This window comes from Leptinotarsa decemlineata, unplaced genomic scaffold (genome assembly GCF_025532065.1).
Source record: "Leptinotarsa decemlineata unplaced genomic scaffold, Ldec_3_MD MMD2_P_RNA_scaffold_5, whole genome shotgun sequence".
In the NCBI taxonomy this organism is placed as follows: Eukaryota; Metazoa; Arthropoda; class Insecta; order Coleoptera; family Chrysomelidae; genus Leptinotarsa; species Leptinotarsa decemlineata.
In genome coordinates, this window is record NW_027412532.1 from 18,573,160 (window position 1) to 18,598,992 (window position 25,833).

General features: G+C 36.0%; 1 protein-coding gene across 2 annotated transcripts in view; it reads left to right on the forward strand.

Annotated features, from left to right (window-relative positions):
- The first annotated feature begins 10,147 nt into the window (after positions 1 to 10,147).
- LOC111502660 (uncharacterized) overlaps positions 10,148 to 25,833 on the forward strand; it is a 63,713-nt gene continuing 48,027 nt past the window's right edge. The window contains exon 1 of one of the 2 annotated variants that reach the window (XM_023156784.2): positions 10,148 to 10,580. In XM_023156784.2, coding sequence (XP_023012552.1) covers positions 10,485 to 10,580 — 96 coding nt within the window. In that variant the 5' untranslated portion in view covers positions 10,148 to 10,484. Of the gene's footprint in view, positions 10,581 to 20,660; positions 20,718 to 25,833 lie in introns of those variants that run through there. The other variant, XM_074169665.1, reaches the window with a different exon arrangement.

Sequence of the window (25,833 nt, forward strand, 5' to 3'; positions counted from 1 at the left end):
TTGAATGTATATCTAAAATAGGTTGTGTTGAAGTTTATCGGAAATCGATGCTTATTTCCAAAAAAGGTGGATAAAATAATTATTCAAAATTCAACGGAGTATCCGAAATACTGTATTATATAAGGTGTTGAAAAAAAGAAGTTGACATGTCAAACTGGCTTAACTGGCAACGTTGATTCAGTGAATATAATTTAGTTGAATGGATCTTATTCATTCATGGCCACCACCAAATTTTCAGATCGATATGTCATTGTGATCTTATACATATTTAGAATGTATCCATTTTCACGATGTTATATAAAATTGTCTCTGTCTCTGCTCGTTTTCCAACTCGAACTATCAAAATCAATGTATTTTATTACCATTCCTTTGAGAGATCACACAATTTCTTTCTTCATGAAACAGCAGGCATCGGCCCTCATATGTGGAACCCTTATAAGTTTAACATTCGAATACTACAGACATAATTACGATGATAATGAGAATACCTATTATCTAAAACATATGACGCGTGCGAAAACATCTGCAAAGCGAACAAACTGCAATATACAGTACGTCCGGCGATGTGGTAGATAACAGGAGAAACACGCCACATATATCCTTTTCAATTTTAACGCCAAAAGTGTTTTGAAGAAAAATGAATCCTTACGAAAATTTTTGTTTGCTCCGAAATACGATTTTAAATGTCCTAGTTCTCTCTCACGCCTACTATGCAGATATAAGGTTCGTTCCAACCTTGAGTCACAAACATATTTCCAACTGTTTGTAAATCATTGTCAACGCGCATGTCTGGTAAATATTGGTTTCTGAATAATTTGAAATTTCTGATTGGAACAGCTGATAGTTCAACTGAAGTTTGGCATGGAATTTCAACATAACCTTGAAAAATAAATCTAATCAAGTGTATTTCTGGAGAGTAAAAGAAGGTTGCAGTATTTTATATCTCTATTCTATTTACTAATACACATGGAAGAGGAAGGTCACCGCAATAATTAATTTGTGTAATTAAAGATGTTCATATTTCATGGTCATCTAAAGAATTCCTAATTTTTCCTGGGTCAGCAAATACATAATTTATTTTATAACAATTTTTGCAGGTTATGTTGTTTACAAGTTGCATGAACATAAAACAGAAACAGTAATACGGAATACGCATGCGTCAGATTAATGGTTAGAAGATAATCCCCAAACCAGTCTAATAGATTTCGAACAGGCTTGAATCTTGGATGGAACAGAAAACTAATAGTTTACTAATGGTTGGAAACTCACGTTGGAACGCAATCACACTACTGCGCAGAATCCTGACTGTCAGAAACTGTTTCTGATGCTGGTTGGAACGAACCTATAGTAAATGGCCCAGTGTTACGTTTATCTGATAAAAAAAGAATACAAACCCTACAAAACGCATTCCTCTGACTCATTACGGGAACTAGGAGGGGACAACACGTGTCTCATCATATGGAGAGACTGGGATGGCTGAAAATGGAAGCTTGACGAATATCTTCACGACAAAATGAGACATCCATAATGTGAATCTGAGACTCATAAATCAACTAACTACACCCCGCCACAGAACCAATTCATTTCGTTGATTCTTCTCTTATAATGTACCTGGCTTTATAATCGAATTCCCAATTCAGTAATATCACTCTCCGCGCTAGATTATAGAAATAAACTCAATATTCACTAACTGGAATATAGGCCAAAACCGCACATGCTGATAGCAAGTGCATTAGGGTCTCGGGCGCCTCGCGGCAGGCCCTGCACCTTGTGTCAGGAACCTCTATACCCATCACGCGACTGCGGTAGACTAAGGTGTAGAAGACACCATCCTGGCAAGCTATGATGAACACCTCAGTTGCCGACTTCAGCCCACTCGACCTGAGAGAAGCAAAGGTCAGACGCTTTGATAAGCCAAGGTCTCCAATGTTTTTGAAGAAGACCCCATGCATTGGGTTATCCTTGTGTTTCCGCAGAGGTAAGGTGATCCCTGCGGCTTTTATCTGAGCTTTTTGCTGAACTGGTTCCAACTTGGTGACAGAGTTGTGGTCACCTCGTTCAGTGTCGAAAACCATACCGAGTTCATCAGCTGCTCGGGCAGCTGCCCTAAAGAGAAATGCTCCAATTTCTGCTCTCTCATTGTCACGGACCATGCAGAGAAGGGGATCCGAATTCCTGACGACTTTACAGGCTGTATCCAGCACCATTCTGTCATGCAGACACTCCAAACTCAAAAGTCCACGGCATTCCTGTTGTCGGGGGAAGTACAATCGTGGAACGGACGATTTGGGATGCAAACTCCTATAGAGATGCATCATTTTTTGGGTCTTTACGTCGAGTTGATACAGCTCCTCCCGAGTCCACTTCACTACTCCAAACGAGTAGAGTAAGATTGGAATGGCAAGCATATTTGTTGCAGCAACTTTGTTCTTCCCCGACAGTTCTGAGTGGCGTTGTTCCACCCCGAGGTAAGTATACGTATCTCCGGCATCCAGATGGTGTAAGATGCTTCCATCTACGAGCTGCACATCCTCTCCGTAGTCCCCGCATCGTCCTCTTTTGAGATGGACCATTGCACATTTGTCTATCCCGAATTTCATACCGATAGCATGCGTGTACTGTTCCACCACCCTCAAGGACTGATGGAGATCCTTCTCACCAAAGGCATAAAGTTTAAAATCATCCATATAAAACAAATGGGTGACCTTGTGCCTCCGATTTCCGGTGGTGTCACAGTTATACCCACGAGTGTTTCTGAGCGCAACGGATAATGGCAATAGTGCGATGCAGAAGAGAAGGGGACTGAGGGAATCACCCTGAAATACACCCCTTCTGAAAGTGACCCACCCTGTTTGGACTCTTGCTTAACCAGATGTTATGGTAAGGCGAGTTCGCCAAAGTGGTATCAGTTGTTCAATGCATCTCACTATTTTGTCGGGTACCGCAAGGCATCTGAGCAAATGCAAGATGAGCTCATGCGAAATTGTATCAAATGCCTTACAGTTACGGTAATCGATCCAGGCCATAGAGAGGTTACGCTTATATTGTATCGAGTCCTGCATTAAACATCTATCGATGAGCAGGTTCTCTTTACATCCAGCGACTCCTCTCTTCGACCCTCTCTGCTCATATATCCGTTCGAACTCTCGGTCAACTGCGGTGAGTATTCGTGTGTAAAATATGCTTGTAAACAACTTATAACACGAATTCAAGCATGTTATCGGTCTGTAATTCTTAGGAATCGACAAATCTCCGCTTTTGGGGATGAGAACGGACCGCCCCTCGACAAACCAATCCGGAATCGGCTGCTCTCCGTCCAGCCATGAGTTGAAAACTCTGGCCAGATAACGGTGGGTAGTTTTTTCCACCAATAAGTGTTAAGCCCATCTGGGCCTGGAACAGCAAAGTTCTTGGAACCAACAAGGGCCCTTCGAACGTCATCCGGGGTTATCGGGTTGTGCAGTTTATTGAGCTCAGGCTGTCGAAGTTCTCTGTTGAAAGCTTTGAACTGCGCTAGGGCTGGAGTGTCTAAGTTGAGTGGCTGCTTCCAGAAGGATTCCACCTATTATTATTATTGAATAAAAAATTGTATATAAGGTGTATGCATGAAAATTTAAATATATGATTATACATAGTATCCATCAGTCTAACTGATGTCCTGATTAGAGGAACAAAAACTCTCATACCGCATTAAACAAACAACTTCAGCCTTATCCAAACACCACCTTGACACCGGTCATAATATCGACTTTGAAAGCTGCAGATCGCAAGTATATAGTACCAAAAAACCAGAATCATAAGAGAGGTAATCGAAATTGAAAAGATCGGCAGTCTAAACAAGAGAGGTGACAGTACCTCTTAACTACATGGAAAACCATCATATCTAAAATCAAGGCCAGTGCTCAACCAAAAACAGCAAGAGCAATAATCTATGTGCCTCCAGTCGAGCGAGATACATTACACCAATCATATACCCCACCAACCAACCAGATCAATTGTCAACTGTGGTAAGAAACGTTATCCATACTATAACAATAGTATGTGCTTTGTGGGCAAGCACTTCGTGGTTGCCCACAAAGCACTCATCACTTTTAATAATATCGATCGCAGTTATAGACGAAACGTCAAGCATGCAACTTGCAGACCACTACTAACTAATCACTGAAAATGACATGTATGAACACTATTGGTTGGTATATTGAAAGTAGTTTTCAAATGTATGTGATTAACAACTCAATGATATTTTTCCGATAATAACAAGCAATTTGGATTTCAACCTCTATAGATCCAGCAAGTAAAATTGACATCTTTTTTCGTCTAGATATATTTCATTTGTGATTTGTTGACAATAACTTTAATATCAGTAGAATATTTAGAACGTATAATCTATATGCGTCTTAATTCCATGAGAGTCGTTTTATATTGGACACCAACAAGTTTCAAGCACCTGTAGAGATATGTTCGGTTGCATTTATAATTGCATTCATGTCACACAAAACGTTCATATAAAAATTTCAAGTTTAGTAAACCATGCTCTCGATATATTTTACGAGGGTGATCTGAAATATTTCCGACCTCAACATGAAGATAGCAGCACTTGTGAATAAAAGCTAAGAAATTTCGTTGTTCATCTGTTGGCAGTTACACACCAAAGTTTCAGTAATTTTTCACGTGCAGTTTTTGAAAGGCGATATACGCCTACGCAAATCAATGATGAGTTTCATTCTATGTATGGAGACTCTGACAATGAAGGTTAGCGACATCCAAAAACTGCAACTACCAACGAAACCTTCGCCAGATTTCACCAAATGGTGCTAGACGACCGTCGAATTGAAGTGGGAGAGATAGCAGAGGTTATGAACATGTTAGAAGAACGTGTTTTGGCGCCGATTAATTACTGTAGATGAAATTTGGATACATCATTTTACGCCCGAAACAAAAATAGATTCCGAACAGGGGACTGCAAAAGAGAAACCGGTTCCAAAAAAAACAAAAACTGTTTTTTCGGCTGGGAAAGTGATGGCGAATGTTTTTTGTGACAATAATAGAGTTAATTTAATCGATTACATTCATAAAGGAAAAACCATTACAGAGACATACTGCGAATCATTACTTGACAACCTGAAGATAAAACTTGCGGAAAAAACGGCCACATTTGCAGAAGAAGAAAACTCTGTTTCACCAAGACAACGCACCGTCTCACACTTCACCGGTTGCCATCGCGAGAATCGACGAATTACGGTTTCAACTGTTTGACCATCCGCCTTACTTGCCAGATCTAGCTCCAAGCGATTTCTTTTTGTTCCCTCATTTAAAGTTTGCGTTCGGAGGACAGGTATTTTCGTTAAATGTAGAGGCAATAACCTTCGTGAACAATTCTTTTGCAGAGAAAAACGCTCAGTACTATTTGGAGGGGTTACAGAGATGTAAGCATCGCTGGGAGAAGTGTGTAGAGTTGAAAGAAGACTATGTTGAAAAATCAAAGAAAAAGCTGAAAAATGTTTGGTATCTTTGTTAGGTCGGAATCTTCTCAGATCACCCTCGTATATATCGTATTATATCTGTACTAACCATACTGTCTCTTCGCCTTTTCCTACATTCACTACTCCCCATGCAGTTATCTCTCGCAATTACCAGATCCCTGAAGATGGGGCACTAGAATACCCCTGCCGGGCGATGTGTCACCCGTGTTTGGGATCTGTGCTGAAAGGAATGACTTCAAGTTCACTCTGAACCCACTAACGAAACTTTCAAAATACTGAGCGAAATACCGGTCGTAGAAAACCTTGTCACGGTAATACGGGGCTTTGTCGTGCTGGACCTAATTTTACTAGCCACTCCTGGGACTCTTAATGGATCATGAAGTAACCAAAGAATCCGACGCTCTGTCGTGCTGGACCTAATTTTCCTAGCTACTCATTGGAATCTTGATGGATCATGAAGTAACCAATGAATCCCTGAGTCTACAGAGGATTGATTAAATGACTTCCACTGTTCTCCCTGTAACATTGGATAAAGAGTAAGAGCTTCTCAGTTCTTCAACTCTTGATGCTGTTAACAAACCTAGACGCTAGATTGTACATCCAGGAAGCAGCTTAAGAACAGTATATCTTATGAATCTACTTTGCATCAAATTTTTGAATACCAGAAGAGCAAGTTAGCAACCGTCTTCACTCATGAAAAACCCCTGCATGGAGGAATCTAATGTATCGTCAGATACAATTATTATCAAATGGAAATCTTGCATCTTGAACATCCGACTTCATTATCGACCAGGATACGCATTCTGGTCGGTACTGATAATGTGGGCTGCCGTACGATGGAAGAGCTGCTCACCTGGATGGCTAAGGGTTACTGGAAAGAATTAAAAGAGCGTCTCCTTACTGGTGGGTGCATTAAGTACCTTGTAGCAATGGGATGACGTCTCCCTAATATGGGAGACCTATTTCTCAAGCCTCATATTCGTGTTGATTACCTACCTGAGACAGGTAGTAGCAGACTGAGCTCCGATCACGTCCTAACTAGATTGAGGAAAATGTAGCAGGATCTGTCAACCTTGGAGTGGATTATTCTTCACAAGGAAATTCAGGCCTTGGTAGACAGACTCTGAGCTTGCCCCACACTAAATGAAGTTATTCAGATTCCTTAAAAATGTGGTATCATTATGTTGGGTTTGAATAGGTGTTAGTCTCAACGAACCCTCGCGGGTTGCAGTAGAGGCCACTTTGAATCTACCGACCTATGTATTAATGCCTGTCTTACATAAGTTATAATTCCTCAAACATATGAATACATTTCTCAGGTGTCTTAGAAGTGAGTTCGACGTTTAATTCCGTAGTCTACATTTCGTCTAATTCAGACTCTGAACTCTATGTTTCAGATAAAAATTCATCGAAATCTAGTGGTCTCCACATACTCATTTCCAAAAACAGTAACCTACGAACGCGTAGAAAGGCTACAAATTTTCTTAAAAATAAAATTTGCTAAATTTTGAGTTCAAATTCGGAATTTAATAAAATTCCGTTTTATCATCCATACTTGAATTGCCAATTCAGTATAAATCTGAAGACACTTTTTCATCACTAAACTAATTCTTCACACCCTCAACTGATTTCATATTTCAATCCACTCTGTACAAAAGCCACTAACGTTCCAAAACAAAAGGGTGACCCACATCCCACACGGGGGGTGAAATGATTGAACTATCGTGTCCCTTTCTCTTCCTTGGTCTCTCGTTTTTTCTTCTTACCTCACCAACCTTCTTTTTGAGAATTTCATGTTCAGGCTTTCTTCGGCCAGGTACGCCGGAGGGGTCGGAGGAAGAACAAACCGTTTAAGCCGGCGTTGCCGGCTCTTTGAATTCGATTTCAGCTGATTGAAAGTAAAAATGCACTGGCGAAAGATACAGGTATACAAAAGTTTCTGTTTCGATCTATGACCTACTTTGGCGATCCGAATTTTTTGTAAGTAGGTTAGATTCGGTTGTGCGAGCTTTTCACATATTTCCAATACTTCATTGAATAAAGTCTAGAATCTCACAGACATGATCAAAGTTTTCCAGTTGGTGCTTGCTCTGCTGTGAAGTAATTTATTATTTTTGCTCTTCAAACATTGAAAATACATAATGTTTTCTAACTGACATTCCTATACTGAAGTTGACATTCAACCTTGTTCAAACCAGCACAATAGTTACCGTCTACAAAGATGCATAGAAAATAGAAACCCTGGTGTTTGAACAGATTCGCTTTTGTTTTGTCACACTCTCGAATCAAGAAATGAAATTCACCCAACTTTGAAGCAAGAATCGAAATCTGTCGTTCGTATTTTATTACGATCTTTTATTTATGGGTTATCTATGATGTGAAAAATGTTTCACTTAATAGCAATTCATTCCAATTTGACATTGTTAATCAGTAGGCATGTTCTGGTTGTATCTTGGAACTGTTCCTAACAATCAGAAAACAGTCACCCAACTGAATACTGAACGTGTTGCCACGTAAATTTTTTCAGCAAATCAACTGACTAACTAGTTTAGGACGATTCGAAACAGTACGAACTGAGAATCAGAACAAACCTGATGTCACTTTTAAGTGTACTCAGCACCTCTGTGAATGGGAGGCTGAATCTTATAGCATCTCATCATTATTTCTTTATCAAGAGTACAGTAAGTCGAGAGTTTTTATCAAAATGTTTTATATGAGGTCCAAGTGATCACACCAGAGTTTGTTACTATTACGAAATGGAATATTTTGGAAAAACTATTATTTTCACTGCAATATAATACATACTGGAAAAAAAATTTTCCGTTCATTTCATTCATTCATTCATTCATATATAATTTTGTAATAAACATGTTTTTTCGATTTTTTAGTTTTTTTCTCCTATTTCAATTTCAGAAAGATAGTTGTTTTTATTCATTCGATTACTACTTAAAAAAATGAAGAGTGAAAATTTATTTGTATTGTATTTGTATAATATAATAAATCGAAAAAATATTAAAAGAATGTATGTCTTTTGAATACAAAGGAGCAATGAAATTAATGACTCTTCAAAAAATTAGCTACCTACTCAGTATCAATATTTACTGGCAAAAATGAATCGATTTTTTTCTAAATCATTATTTACATAATATATGAGATCACAGAAAAATATTATCTCGTGAATAATGCATTTGTTTATAATAATTTTTCAAACAATGATAATGAGAAATTGAAAAAAATTCTATCAATGTAGCTTTTATCGAAAAAAAAACAAACCAATTGAAAAACAATGCATTGTTTAGTTTTTTCAATTTTTCAACTTCTTTGCTGTTCAATATGACTGGAAATTTATCCCAACACCAAACCTTTATTTTTAACACCTCGACACGTGTTTCAATCAACAATTTATTCTTTCTCTTGAAGATGATCACTTGGTGATTGAAACACGTGTTGTCGAGGTGTTAAAAATAAAGATTTGGTGTTGGGATAAAACTCCAGCAATATCCATTACTACACCAAATGTTCCAAACAGGGAATCACAAGTTCTTTGCTGTTTATGAATAAAGGATTTTTTTTCAATTTGTCTAGCAATCATTTTTATAAACCAAAAAATAACTTCTAGATATAAAAAAATGAGACTTTAATTTTTAAATTTATCAAGGCTCTTATGTAAAACTTAAACTTGTGAAAAATCATTAACTAACTATATTAAAGCATGATTAAAGAAAAATTACGATAAAATGTTTGGCCATTTTATCATTGTTCATTCAACTCTCTACCAAGTACTTAATTTTTTCATTTCCTGAATATCCGTATTTGATAGATTGAATAATTTTTTTGTTGAAGCGACCGAATCGAAACTACAAATTTTGGTGCTACAGTTTCGCGAGGTGGAAATTGTTTTAGTAAATTTTCTGTCCTTCAAGAATTTTTTTTCAATTTTGAATATCTGCAATAGTTATTGAGATATTTGATAACGATATATTATAACGAACACCACTTTAATAAGACCGTTATCTCTCACAGCCGGAATCGAATGAAACCTGAACTACTAAACGTGTCGTCTGGTACTGCGACTGATTCCATCGGTGGTATGAAGACAAAGGTTACATTTGAAGTCTCAACAACGTCTGACTGACATTGATAATCTTCGCACTTGCTGTCAATGCACATATCACAGATATTGTCTGCCGCAGTAGCAGAGGAAACTTCAGGTACTTCAGGTTCAATTCAATCATGGTCTACCATCTAGGGTTTTGTCCTCTTTTATAACAACTTTGTTCTTCATATCCTGAAGACGCCAATTTGGTTGGGAAAACACGCGTCGAGAAGAGTAGATATTGCATTTTTGGTATTTTGGACAACTTTTTTGTTCAAATGAATTGTTAATAACTTTTAAAGTATTTGTTAGAGCAACTTGTCTGAAATTATAAATTACTCTGTGTGAAATCATCAATTGAATGAAACCTCAATTATAATTTTCGATGAAGGCGAAACCAAATTATGTGAAATGGCACTTATGGACTAGGCAATAATTAGATATATATTTTGTTTAAATGTTCAGTGAACATGTGAAATGGTAATTCAATATTTCTGATAAACTGGGCGATATTACAACAGCTGACAACAGCGCTGAACAATCCACTCCGAGTAGTCGAAGCTTGGCATTCCACACAACAATCATATTAACCAAAGTTGCTTAGTCCGTAGACAACGTCTCGTGCTTCATCTATTAGGAATTCAACAAGTTTCTGTGACTCGAACTATTCGTAGAGTCGGACTGAATCGTGCAACCGTGTTATTTTCGATTGAGTGACCTTTTTTACCGAGGCTAGAAAAGACGAGAAGATTTCAACGGTCGTTAAGAAAGAAAATTGAAAGGATTGAAATTTCTACAGGAATTTATTCAATTAACTTACAATGCTCTCTGTTTACTTTTGAGAAAAAGTGAACTTCTGGGTACCTGGTGACTACTTGCATTTTTGGATTTAACTGTTATGCAAGATGAAATACAACACGATAGGAGCGAGCAGTCTAGCAGGCGAAGGAAAGAAATCAACCCTAACAATTTATGCAGATATGGATATATCACCTAACAAGGTAAATTCTTTGAATATTTCCGCTTGACAAGAATGCAACTCTTCGATTTTTACTTCGCGACTGGTTTTATTGGCGGGACATTGAAATATACGGAAGAGTTCAATGAAATGTCGTCCGGTTGATATATTTTAGAATTCTGATACTACCAATCACGTGTTTCATTCTTGAACTAAAATAATGAACTTAAAACAAGTACTACAGGTAGCACCTATATAAATATAGCAAGAAATGTAGGTACTTCGGAATGTACAATATGTAGGTATCCCACAGATAAAATATATTAATATAAAATCTATGTATAATAGATTGCAATAGATTGGTTGGTTTGAGAAGGTTGAAGTAGGTCAAAGGACACCTTGGAATGTCTATCTCGCATTAGTCATTGGATCGTTTGTACTTATTAATGCAGATATTTTTTATAGCCGCTTGAGTACCTAGTGCTACAATTGAGATTTCAGAAACGAAGAATCCTACAAAGTGATAATTCCAGCATTATATCCCAAATAGCCTATACATATTTAAAGTTTCTGTTGAAAATGCCGTTATCAGATATCGGCGAGGATATCCTACAGTCGTACACTGATTATATACGAGGGTCATTAACAGTCATTTCTTCATGAAGGATGGCCCATCTTTTTTCATAACACTGTATTACCTGTCTCAATTATGTATAGCTTTGTGTTATTGAAAAATTACAATGTTTGTTATTATTCAACGAGAAAATTCATCCCATGTATTTGTCGAGTTTTTACATTCGGAAATATAAAGTCCATTGGTTCACAGCCTTCTTTAAAACATTATATTTGTTTATCAATTACATATAGAAGAACTGTTAACCTGATAAGTGATTTTGCCAGCAAGCAAATTCCAAAAACTGAAAAAGTACCCTTTTTTATTTCTCATCATTTTTTATTAGTTCTCAACCGTTCAAAAAACTTGTCTCTAGAACTGATTGAAAGGTAAACTTGGATCCCCTGATATATAATTTTCTAATGAGAATGCTTTTCCCACCATCATTATACTTTTCTTTCAGTATGTGCATTCATGTGCAAAATTTGTTACTCTATTGATGAATAAATGTAGATCAGAATGTGTGTCCATTTTACAAACTATATTCAGTAATATTTGCTTCATATTTGGCCAGATAATTATCCCAATTTTAAATTTATTCTTCTCCTTCAATGGTCACTGCGGATATTAATAGTGATCTTGTCAACTTATTCAATATTCTTTGTGAATCTTTTCACTTCTCTCAAACATGAAAACTCCAGAATTCTGAAAATAAATCAATTTATTGAAATACCTATGCATAAAACCTATGAATAAGTATATTTTTTTCATATAATTTTTTAACTAATTACCTATATTTGTAAATTTGAACTCCTATTAAAAATGTGTCAACCAGAACGTTGAAAAATGCAAAGGCGTGTTGAAATTTAAAAACAGTCGATGATCTTATTTTAAACAACCTTTTAGGAACTTAGTTACTGTTGAAGTTCCACAAGTTCATATAAAAATAATTTATTTACACATCAGATTTGTCTTATTGAAGGTGATAAAACATCAAATATAGTGCTCATATGTATTATTCTGCCGGTGTACTGCATAAATCCTCCAGTAAATTGTTTTGTTATTGGTAATATTACAAGACCTCGAAATTGTATCGACAGATTTCTATTTTGTAACGAAAACTTTGTTATTTAGCAATACCATGACTCATCAATGTCTAAATATTTCACAAAATGTCCAAAATTGAGGTCTAAATCTTCCATATTGTTTCGAATTTGACGATCTCTGTGCCTGAACTAAAGTCCTAACTGAAATCATAATTTAGATTAATAAAATGTACAGAAAATCTTCTTAAAATATAAAATACATAAGGAACGGGGCACAATTATCCGTAGTTACATTATTAAAATTAGCTACCCCACTAGTATAGGTACCAAGACATTTGCAGCTGTCTCAATCGAAGGCAGGGCAGCTGAATAAATTTCTAAATAAGTAAGAAGAATGTTGCTTACAGGCGGGCTTTGAAAAATAAAAGGTAAACCATTAGCCGAGGAGACAAAGAACAATTTCAAACAATGAAATATGGATGAGGGGGAGTTTTGGAGGGGAGTTATTTTCTATTTTATAGTTTGTGTTGCTATTAAAGCGTGTTTTTTTAGTTTCTATACTTATTTATTTATACAGCTTCACTTCAACTGAATATATCTACAATGAGCCCAGTAAAACGTCCGTACAAGATTACTTACATGCAAAATCAGGAATATCTTCAAGATATTCCTGATGGTGCCTGTGCTGAATTGGAACGTTGTGTTATTATATTCGATTAAAAAAACGGTCTCAGGAAGTCGATTTCACATAGACTCCAAATAATATGAGTTTCTAACCATATTGTGTGGTAGCTTGTGAAAGGTATAGATTGGGTTGTTTGAGGCGCCGCGTTCTGGGAATTTTGCGATTATCTGTGTTTGCACGAGATAATTGCGATTATTCGATAATTCACCGCTGAGCATCTGTCTACCTGTTTTTAATAATAAACCTTATCTCCCACATCTCATCACAATTTCCCGCCTGCCTAGGCTGTATTGTTGTAATTCATGAATTTATGGTGTTGTAATTCATGAAAGCCTTGTAAATTGTATCGGAAGGTAATTTTTGAACCCCCTGTGAATATAGTATTGCCCAGTAAATTTATCGAAAGGTGTCAGGACAATTTCACAATAAAGTACTCAAAATACTTAAAAAAAAATCCTGATATTTTTTCCCTTTTCATTGTCTCACACTGGTTTATTCCCGTTTCTTTCATTTGTGTGAGAATATCAAGTTTTTAATCATTCGGTGAATAATTGAAACCTTATTCTCTTGGAGAACAGGGCCATTGAATCTGGTGTACCACAGGGTTCGCTGTTAGGCCCTATATTATATTTCGGCTATATATGAATGACATGTCTATGATTGACATATCTGGTAGTTTCACTCTATTCGCGGATGATACTACAATATTGTGGAATAAAAAAAACTCAGTGGAGCTAAATAAAATAATATCATCCGACTTGAAGAAGGTGACGAGCTGGTGCAATGCAAATTTACTGTCTCTCAATGCATCCAAAACGAATATATCATTCAAATGTTCGCTTGATGAAATTCCAATAGGCACTGCCATATTACAAAATAAATTAAACACAAAATATCTTGGTGTATTCATTGATAATAGGCTGAAATTTGACGATCACCATAAACAACTCAAGAGTAAGATCTCCTCCGGATTTCATGCAATTAGAGTGGTTTCAAATGAGTTGGATTTCCACATCGCATGCATGCAACTCATCCCTTCTCTCTTCTGTATTGATACTACAGAAAAGGGCACTAAGATGTCTCTGTAAAGTCAAACCCAGAGAGTCGTGCAGAAACTTGATCACTGCTAATAAAATTGTAAGTCATCGCACTTTTTATCCCAGAGACGGTTTTCCTTATTTATAAACATAAATTGAAGTTCAACTTTGCTTCTACTCCATATGCTACTCGTAATAGCAATTATACCTTTAGACTTCCCATCCCAACTTCGAATTTAAACAAGGATTTCATATACTATGATGATGGTAAGTTGTTAAATCATTTACCGTTAGAAATGAGATCTGCAAATCTAAGCAATATTCATTTCAAAAAGGCGGTGAAGAACCTACTTGTTGATAGACCCTATTATAGTTTGGAAGAGTTTTATAGCGAATCCTTTTAACAATAAATTGACAATTTATTCTTTGTCCTATCACTTCATACATGGTGGTGTTTTATCTATACATTTTTTAGACCTTTTTTTCATATTTAGGTACATTTATACATTTTTAGAATTTTTTTTTATTTACGTTGTATTTCTTGGACTTTGTCAATGAGATGCAAATCTTCGTACAATAAAGTATATTTTGATTTGATTGATATTATGATATCTCACTCTATAGATGTATAATTCAGGTATCAGTATTTAGAATTTTATTTGATTTAGCGTCAACTTATTGAAATGGTTTATATACATGTAAATTTGAACTCAAAATTCATCACCCCATTTTTATTGACTCACAAGAAAATCGAGAGTGATCTGGCTTGAAAACTGTTTTACGAATCTGAAATTAACTTCAGTTTCTTCTCGTCATTTCATTTGGATTCCAGGACATCGGCTACCAGGGCACATCTTTACCGGCATCAGGAAGTAGAATATCTTAATGAGGATCTAGAAGTGATTTCGAATTGGAGTGAAAGTATCCAAGTTCAATTCAATGCCACAAAAACCTAGGCATCGATTTTCTCCAAGATAAATGTCTCTGAACCGGATATAATAATGTCAGGTCAGACATTTCCGCTTTCTACTTCGATAAGTTTGTTGGAGGGTTGAAATGGACACCAATATGACTTGGCAAAATCATGTCGCTGGAATTGCAAAGGCTGCTTCTCATAAGACTGGAACACTGTTCCGAACCAGAAAATTGTACACACCTTAGCAACTTTTCATGATTCATAAAGCTCAGATCAGAGCTTCTTTGGAGTATTGTTCTTATTTATGGAGTTCTGCCCCCAAACTTATCCTAGAGTTGCAGAAATTCATCCAGAAAAGAGCCATCCGCCTGATTGGAGACGCGAACATCACGTGCAGTCTTGATAGCCTGGATCATCGAAGAGAGGTTGGAGATTTGTCTCTCTTCAATAGATAGTTTTACGGGAAGTGTTCAAGTGACTTGGAACATTTGGTTCCACCAAGAGCGGTACATATCAGAAATACGCGACGGACTGTGGCTGTTCATCGTTTTGAGGTACACCTCAAACTTCACTGTTTAAGAACTCTTTCATCTGGAGAATTACGTTTATGTGAAATAAACTTCCTGAGAACGTTTTTCCAAATGGATTTAATCTAGCGATTCAAACCCAATGTGAATCGCTACTTTCGCACAGATATCCCTCTGAGAGCATCTTAAGGATTTTCCTGTAGTGCTTGTGTTTTGTCCATGAAAAAAGTATTAAGAAGACTTTCTCCTAACCTATCAAATGCTATTTTTTTTATCTTCAGGATACCCTTTTTAAATGTAAATGGCAAGCAGCAACTGCATTCTTAGACATTCTCCGAAATTCACCATCACGTTCACTTTTTCCCTTCTAGTGTAACATTGATGACATATTATCAGCAAACTATACTTTTATTGATCTTTCAATCAAAAAATGTACCTACTCCATAGTTTTCTATACCCTTCTCCTTTATGCTATTAAGTTTAACTGAAGTTGGTCGTAAAATTGTATATTTTTGACTTTTTATTTCGTAATTCATTATAACATTAAAATTAACAATTCAAAAATAAATTTCCGAAACTCTGAAAGGTACGAACTCGTTTCCTCCTTTTCTTGAAAGAGGATGTATGCATCTCCACTCACAAGCGATTTTGGTGAAATTGGTGACACGTGTGAATCATTGTGTATTCGTGCCACGTGCCAGTATAGGGATGTCTGCAGAATGCTGTATAATGTCCGCTGTAAGAAGACCCACTGTGATTCGAAAGTGCATATAGATTATACCGACAAGGAGTCACATTGTCTGCTGCATAATTGTTCATATTTAATCCATTTAGGGGAAATTCGATGGCAACATTTAACTTGCCTCTAAATCTATCTGTTAGAGAGAATCTTTTAAAATGATTTACTAAAATACGGGGAAACTCATGGATTGATAGAGACTTTGTACATTTTCTACTTTCCTTGCAACTCGAACACGTCGGTTTTTCATGTTCATCCAAAGTTTCCTCTCTCGTGAAGAAATCCAAGCATTTTGATAAACTCAGTTGGCCAGTTCTTTGTGGTATATGGGGAGTGACCAACCCCAGAAAGGATCGAAGGTTACAGATGAGTGTCCACAGTGTGTGCACTTCATCGTGGATTTTAATGGACCAACGAAATTATCTACAATCTCAGAGTTATATGTACTCAAATATCTCAGCCATGACACTTGTGCTTTTTCGCTGTCGCTAAATTTTTCGTTAATCTTCGTTAAGATAGGTTTGGGTTTCTCATTATTCTATTAACGTCTTCATGTAATCCTTCTAAAAGATAACGAACGAACTCCTGGGCGTCTTGATGCGCAAGACCCATGCGCATCAAGACGCAAGGGGCAAAACTCTGAATTTGACTTTTTAAGGAGACTGTGTTCACTGCTCTATCAGATGAATCTTCTGACCACAATTCTTTAATAACTTCTGCGAAAGCTTTGATTAAAGCACCCCCCATACTAGAAATATTAGTTTTGATATCTTTCATGTACTCATCTTTTTTCAAATATTCCACTAAGCATTGTGATATCATTTAAAATAATGAAGTCTTAATTGAAAATGCATTTCCTTCTTTGAATAAACTGCATTTCTTAAATATCCCATTGCACTTTATTTGAGGGATAAAGTGACTGGAATGCTCATGATACGAGTATCCAAGTTATATACTCCTATGTATTACGATTATTAATAGCCAACAAACTTTAATGAATATAAATTCAGGCTACATCTATATCGACTAACGTGATGTGCTCAACCTGCTTATCTGATCTGAAGAACCGCTAGTCTTATTATCATGTCGAAACCTGGGGCTCAATTTTGAAATGCTGTCTGTATACACTTAAATAAACTTTGATTCTCTCGTGAATGTATTTTCATACTAGTAAATTATTTCTATTCTTCCATCATTCAATCGCCTATGAATTCATTTAATTTAATTCATTATCCGTGTAGCATGATAATGATGAAATCGGCAATTTTGAAATATGATGAAATATTGCCATCAATCACTGTAATGTCGGCTGTGATTATCGTTGAAAAAATATAGTTATTCAGCAGAAAGTCCGGCTGTAATATACTCACGAATGATTGACGAACATGTAATTATCACTTCAATTAATTATGAAAACATAGGTATATCCCCAGTGACAAGAATCATAGGTAGATAGGTAATGTCTATTGGCTCAAATTTAAAAGCAATTTTGAAAAAGCATACCCTTTCAACAAAAATATAAGTAGTGGTAGCGAACTGAAATACTTTAAAAAATTTCAGAACCAAAAAATGAATATGCTTTCTAAGTGAAATCGAAGCCTTCCAGTTCACGGTTCTTTTCAGTTCCGTTCGCTTCGAACGAATTTAAATGTGAAGATGATTATTTTTGACCATGAACGACTGTCACCATCAACCTGTTTGACCATGTAGGATTATTGGTTCGCCAATAAATAATTATCACTATTCACATTCCATTTCCTTATTTTGACACAAGCGCATCAGAATACCAATGAATGCATGAAATCATCTAAAGGTAAGGTCTCGTGTAACACCCGATGTAAACTGATGGAGGCGAAATCGGGAAATACCTCTGAATAATTGATAATAATCATTGCAATAGTCGTGTAGTAGTATGCTTGATCATCTTGGAGTATAGTCGAAGTAACCTGTATTGTGAATAGTTGAAGCAATCGGCATCTCAAAGGCCCAAAAAACAATACAGAGAAATAATGCCGCTGCCAACTAGTCCACGTGGACTGAAGAATTGGCGGTTCGTATTGAATAATATTTACTAACCGAGTTTTATAATTGGTTGAAGAGTCATAAAATTAAATTTGAAGTCATGTTAGGGTGACGAATAGAATGTGAGGATGAGTATCGCCGTTGTGTCGTCAACGTTCAGTTCAGAAACTGATCGCGATTTCAGTGTTGAAATTCGATATTGGTGCAGTTATGATTACCTGAAATTTTTGTTATCTGTTCAAAATGTGGCGTCCTTGGACAAGTATTAATAGTAATAACGAGTGTAATAACAACGCAGACTTTTTCCTGTGTAGTGATTCCAATAGCGATGGTGAACAATGCGAAAAAGAGATACCAGTGAATAAGATTTGGATGCATTCGAATATTGAAACACAGAAAGTATATTTCAATGTATACAAGAATCTACATCGCAAGTTTGGTTTGGTGGAAACAAACTATTACAAGCAATATTCCTTTCTCAACTTTACGTAAAATAGTCAAAAACAAACCTTATGAACGCAAGACGTGATGTTATACGAGATACGAGATTACCAAAACCTTCAGATGTTCATCTAATAAAATAAAAAAAAAACAATATACGACTGTTACAAAAGCAATGAGATTTCTACAATTGAAATCATAAGGAAGAAATTTATACTTCCGGCCATAACGTGAGCTGCTGTGACAAAACTCTTCAGAATTGGATAAAGAAACTAGGATTTAGATTTAAAATAATGAACAAACGTCAAGCAGTTACGGAAAGCAGAAGAATAGTGGAATTACGTAACAAATACTTAGAACAAGTTACTAAATATATACAAAAAAAATGCCAAATTTTCTCTTTGAACGAAACTTCTTCTTCTTCTCTTTTTTCATGGTCTTTGTTTCCCTTCGGCGCAGTAGACCATGGACAAAACTTGGTATGACACTCACAACATAGTTACGAAAGGGTGGACTGATGGTTCGATAATGTGTACGCCTAACATGCCTACAAATAAAGAATCGCGACTAATCATTGTGCACTGGGGAGAAAGTAAAGGATGGGTTCCGAATTTTTTGAAATTATGTGGAAAAAACTTCAGGACTTCAATGTTGACTATCATAAGAACATGGAAGCTAATATTTTTGAGGAATGGTTTGAAAACACAGTGAATAAAAATTCGAGGAAAGATGAAATACAAAGTTTTTTAATGGATAACAATTTTTATTTTGAAGATAACTATACCAAAAGCCAACTACTTGAAGTTTTACAGACAAACAATTTTGAAAAAATGTATGCCCTTGAGAGTATTGCTAAAAAGTATGGACACACCATACTGAGACTTCCCCACTATTTTTGTGTTTTCAATCTCATCGAGTTGATTTGGGGAAAATTGAAACAAAGCATCAGGCGTAAAAATAATTATTCAAAATTTGATAAGAAGGTGATAGAGCTAGTTAAAGAAGAAGTATTTAATATTACCGAAGATGACTGGCAGAAAAGGATTAAAAAAGTAATTTTAGTGTAAAAAGACCATATGGAGATTGGACACTTCCATATCAATGGTGGAAATAAATTCATTATTGATTTAAATAACGACGGTGATAGTGAAACAGTTAGTGAAGTAAATTGATGGAAGTAGCTGTTACTACGTGGTAGGAAATCATAATGAAGAAAAGATAAATTTAACTTTCTATATTTTTTACCACTTTTATTTTATTTATTTTATTTTCAAAATTATAGAATAAACTAACAATGATTCATTACATTCGCCATTATACATATACCACCCCTATAGGTACTAATAGAAATAGAAGTACTTGACTTGATTGAGTACCTGTAAATTCAGGTATATTAAAGTATTATTTAGTATACTATTGGCGATTATGGCGACTGGAAACACATGCTCTTTCTTATCAAAGAAAAGTGTTGATAAAGAAATAATTGTCTCCACCAAAAGTAACCTCGTAATTCGCTAAATTTTCAGAAAATTTTACCCTTTTCCATTATCCATGTTTTCAAGCTCAGAATCATAGAGACTGCGCTTTTTAGTCGTGAGATATCATTTTACAATGTGCAATGCGCAATTGAAATCTGTTGAAAAATGATTTCTTTCAATAAACTAGATTTCGGGGAAATTCCATATTTTTTTACATTCCTAAATCCTGTTATGCCCACCTGAAATAAATATGGATATTTTGCGTGGGTATGAGCTGAAATAGAAGATTATGGGCTTCAAGACAGAACCTTGGCAAAACGTTATTGTAACTATCTCGGACTGTATTTTTGACTTGATTTAGCCTTGATCAAGAAGTTATCTGTGCCAAATATATCAATGTATTCAAAAATGGAACTGACAATTTTTCATCTTTTATGTAACATTCACTTTAACTTGTATTTTATTACGTAAAGCGTGTTTCCTCCTCTTGCAGTGATAACCGCTTGCAAACGACGAGGCATACTTGGGATCAGATTTTGGATTATATTCAGCAGAAGACTTTCCCATTTTTCCATTCATTGGAGCCGGCACATGTCTCCGTAAACCTTTCTCAAGCTCATCCCAAACATGTTCGATGGATTTTGAATCCGGACAGTGCGCAGGCCAAATAAATCGTGTGAGTTGAACCTCGTCAAGATACCGTGTGTAACGATCCGGGCAGTGCGGGGCCGGGTATTATAATAAATGGTGTGTCGTCTCCGAGAAGAGGCATGTATGGTGAATCATGGTCTTGTAGAACCTCCATCGGGTACCTATGCGCATTCAATGTCCCATTCTCCATGAAGACCAACTCCGTGCGAGAGTCAAACGATATGCCTTCCCATGCCATAACTGATTTGTCACCAAATGGAAGTCGCTCGGCAATACACGCTTGGGAATATTTCTCGCCTTGTTGTCTCCATACTCGTGCACATCTCTCTAAGCCCATAAGGCAGAGTCACTATTCATCTGAAAAGAATACACACCTCCAATCCGATACCATCCAAGCCAAATATTCTCGTGAAAATCTCAATCTTGCAATCCGGTATACACGGGAAAGTGACGGTCGAATAACTCTAGTTCGAGAAGATAATCCAGCAGCACGGAGTCGCCTCCTAATTGTACACTCATTTATGTTTGTATTTCTGACGTCTTGAAGATGATTTCGAAGGAAAACTGCCGTAACTGTTCGCTTTCTCAAACACTAGATACGAGAAAGTAATCATCCCTAGCTGTTGTAGTACTGCCTCGCCCTGAACCTGGGCTTCGAGTTAGCAGACCAGCTTCTTGGTACCGCCGCACTACTCGAGAGACTTACACCAACAATTCTTGCAACAACTATGTTTTTGTATCAATTCATTAGTACAGTACTTACGGAACATCCAAAATAATTCAAATGAAAATATAAATTTCCAAGATAACTTCAACTCATGGTATGACTCTAATTTTATGCCCGGCAGTGTAGTAATCACAGTAATATATCTACTAAATATAGTTTTCGATATCAAAGTTTCACAAACTGCGACAATTTTATTTTCTACTGTGCTTAATGGTCACGAATCAAAACCAACATTTTGCATTTTTTACATAATTTTTCACTTTGTTTAATGTTGTTTTTCGCATACTTGTTCCATGTTTATGCAAAAAATCCATTGTCAAAAAGCAGTGAAGACCTAATGAAATAATTCATTTCAGCACACTTACATCACAGACAGTGGAATTGCGTTTGTATTCAAAGTAGCTTTTATGGTCCCATTGTTCAGTTTTTATTATTTTCAATGATTAGTCATCAATTATCCAAACAGACGTGCATGTAAATTCGATATCCGACACCACCGCCAGAATAAAAAATATTATTTCTCAAAAGGGGCGCGTTTGCATATGAAAATTACTTTTTCATCAGTATAGGCCCGTTTCTTTAATCATGTGGTAACATCGCTATATTCTAAACCGTAACAGATACGAAGACGATTAAATGGGAAAAAGGTAACTGTCTCGGGAACAATACAATAGTCGAAGAAAATTTACGGGGACTCTCGCCCTTCTCGAGTTATACGGGGAAAACCAAAAATGCTGTTTTTCGTTTTTGTCGAATGGACTTGTTATTTCGAAGAATATCAAAAAATGGAAAAGGAAAATGTTATTGTTTTCGAAGTGTACTATGACAATGTAATAATAAATATTCGATAAAACGTTTCGTGTCAACTAGCCACCATCAACTTTTTTTTTCAAATACGGACCTGTTTTTTTTATTACAGATATTGATAAAGCGATAAATTTACAATCCAAGGGTATATCTCATAGCATAGTTTTTGTAACTGGGCAATCCTAAATTAAAAAAAAGATGTTTTTACTGTGTAAATTTTTATGTGGTAATATTTGCTTACCCGTAACATTTATTTGATTCCTCACGCTTCCAGTAACCACACATTTTCTTGTTTTCTTTCTGTCAAATGCACCACAGCACCTCAAATTTCTTTCGAATCGTCTAAACATTTGGATGTTCGGAATACGACAATTCGGGTATAGCTCAACATACATATTCCTTGCCAAAAGAGGATTTCTATATGATTTTGCATAAGTTAATAGCATATCAGTCCTTTCATCATTTGAATACATCTTTGATATGTTCATAAACCCTATGCGTTTAAGATGGTAAATGAATTGAGATGTAATTTGATCATACCAAATTATACAACAATCGAATTTTGACCAAAATCTGATATTTTAGTTACATCCAGGATTGAGAATTATAAAAATATTACGAATTATAACTGATTAGGGAGAAACAAGCCTTGAAAGAAGGATTAAGGCAAAACAAAAATTTCCAAAACGAAAAAGTACGAATTTTCATTGAGTTAGGTTACCTGTCGAATTTATTGGGTTGTCTGAATTATATTCTGAAGAAACCGAAACAATTTACAAAAGAAGTAACGACAGGACCGTAATTTAAAATTGTTGTCACTGATGATGGTAGTTATTTCGAATGAAAAGCTATAAAAATATCAAATGTGACATACCCTTGAATTGTGAATTAATTGCTTTATCAATATCTGTAATGAAAAAGACAGGTCCGTATTAAAAAAAAAGTTGATGGTGGCCATGTTGACACAGAACGTTATATAGTATATTTATTATTACATCATCATAGTACATTTCGAATACGATTTTCCATTTTTGATATTCTCCGAAATAACAAGTCCATTCGAAAAAAAACGAAAAATAACATTTTTTGTTTTCCCCGTATAACTCGAGAAGGACGAGAGTCCCCGTAAATTTTCTTAGACCATTGTATTGCTCCCGATGACAGTTTCCTTTTTTCCGATTTAATCGTCTTCGTATCTGTTACGGTTTAGAATATAGCAATGTTACCACATGATAAAAGAAACGGCCTGGAGGCTGAAACTTTGTATGAAGGTTCGTTTTATGCTGTAGATGTGCAATAAGTAGGGTTTTTCAAATATTCCAGCTGGGACGCCGGCCCGGGGGGCTCGCGTTACCGTTTCATCAGTGTTTCTCCATGCCCTTAAATTTCCGGTGGGTGAATTTGTATTCAGTATAAGCATTGCACCCGTGCGGAACCATGACAGGTCGCTAGTTCCTATACATCTGTCTCACTCCACTATTACAGTAGATGACTATTTTCTCGGGCAAAATGGACATGGTGAAGTAAGCGTTATCGATTCTCATAATTTTGCTCATTTCCATTTCGTCATCAGCCTTGAATTAATAGCAAGCACCAACCGCATTCTGCAACATATCTGTAGCCAAGACATCGACCCCAATCTGAAGTCGATGTCTACAATTCTTTCTAAGTCGTTGACGATATAATTAATCCAAACTTTCCATTTTGATTCCACGAATGTTGCCTATTTTCGTTTTCTTTCACAATCAGCCAACAAGCACACCAGCTACTGGGATATCAATAATCATTTCTTCTCAACAATTGACCCTGATCTCATCTGTAATAAAGAATAACACGTCTCTATAAATTGTTCAGACCGCATCATCATCATAATGATGCATTCTGCACTACTCCTCCCAGAAGAAAACAAAAAATCCATGAAGGACTTTTACAACGATTGACTTTTCAAAAGTCCACAATCTACTTTCAAAACTGAAACGTCACAACGTCCACAAATGAAACTTGCTCCAGGACATACTTGCTTCTCACATCAGAACATCTTTCTATGTATGGATCACTTCAGCTAACAACAAAAAACCGTTGATAACTAACGTCCTAATCGCTAGAGCGATTATGCCAAAAAGTTAGACTATCGAATAGTCCCACTGATTTTCTTCCCGACAGACATTTTACGATATCTGACCCGCCTGCATCCACACCAAATACCACCTCACCAGTAGGGAAAACATACCCATCTATAAACACACCAGGAGACTACGCCATTGATTCTCTACTCTTAAGACAATATCTGCAAACCTAACACCGAAATCGTAGAAATCTTTGTTCTTCATTTCAAATTGGTATTATCTGGTGATCCTGGCGGCCTCATCCTTTTTCTGAAAAACAGTAATAACATTTATCTTATTTACGTATATCAGCATCAAAGCCTCTGACAAACATCAGCTTCTGGTTCTGATGGCATCTCAGCATCTGTGCTGACACTTAATGCACCGTTATTAGCCAATTCTATCTAATATGCCTCTCGATTTAACTGAAGATTACTATCGTGGCAATATTCAAGAAAGGGTCAACAACTACTGCACCTTCAGCCTTATCTCCATATGTCTGAAAATGATGACATGTCCAAAATAATGGATTTCGTAACCTAATGTGATCCAGTCGTCCGCTCCCAGCATAGCTTCTTGTCTGGGAAAATCGTTATTTTTTGGCATTGTTTAAAGCTTACGCCTTCCCTTATCCCATAGATGTCATGCCAGATATATGATATATATATATATATATATATATATATATATATGAGATTTTGTCGAAACGTCGGTGAAATTAGAGATAATATCACATACACGGATCAAATACCCGGAAAAACCAGTTCAGCATTGTCCTATCCGTGAAAACTTCAGATTTAACATTCGATACCTTAACGGGGAGATGAGGTCAACTAAGAAGAAGAACTCAGGTAAAACTCAACAACATTTAAGTAGTAGGTAGTAGTGTTTATGGACACTCTATCTCTGAACACGTAACGAATACCATTTTACCAGTATAGTAAGAAGTGAGTCGAGCAGGGTCAACTAACTTCTGAACACGTAACAGCACACCTAGATAATGACAAATGAGATTTTGTCGAAACGTCGGTGAAAATAATATCACATACACGGAACAAATGCCCGGAAAAACCAGTTCAGCATAGTCCTATCCGTGAAAACTTCAGATTTAACATTCGATACCTTAACGGGGAGATGAGGTCAACTAAGAAGAAGAAGAACTCAGGTAAAACTCAACAACATTTAAGTAGTAGGTAGTAGAGTGTTGAATTTCACTAGTTCGGACTTCCATTGTCTACTATATAAAATTATTTGAAATCCCTGAAACAAGTAAAAAAGAATAATTAAAAAAGAATAGTTGAAAATAACAATTATATTAAGCAACAATAAACCTGAAATGAAATGATAGTGAAATACCTACAAGTAAAAATATAAAAATTGAATAAATAAAGATTAAAGGAATGAAAAAAGAAAATAATAAAAAAAATAAAAAAGTGTAGAGATTCCAAGTCACCTTAGTTCACGACGTTTCGATTGTTGGTATCTACAATCGTCTTCGGGTG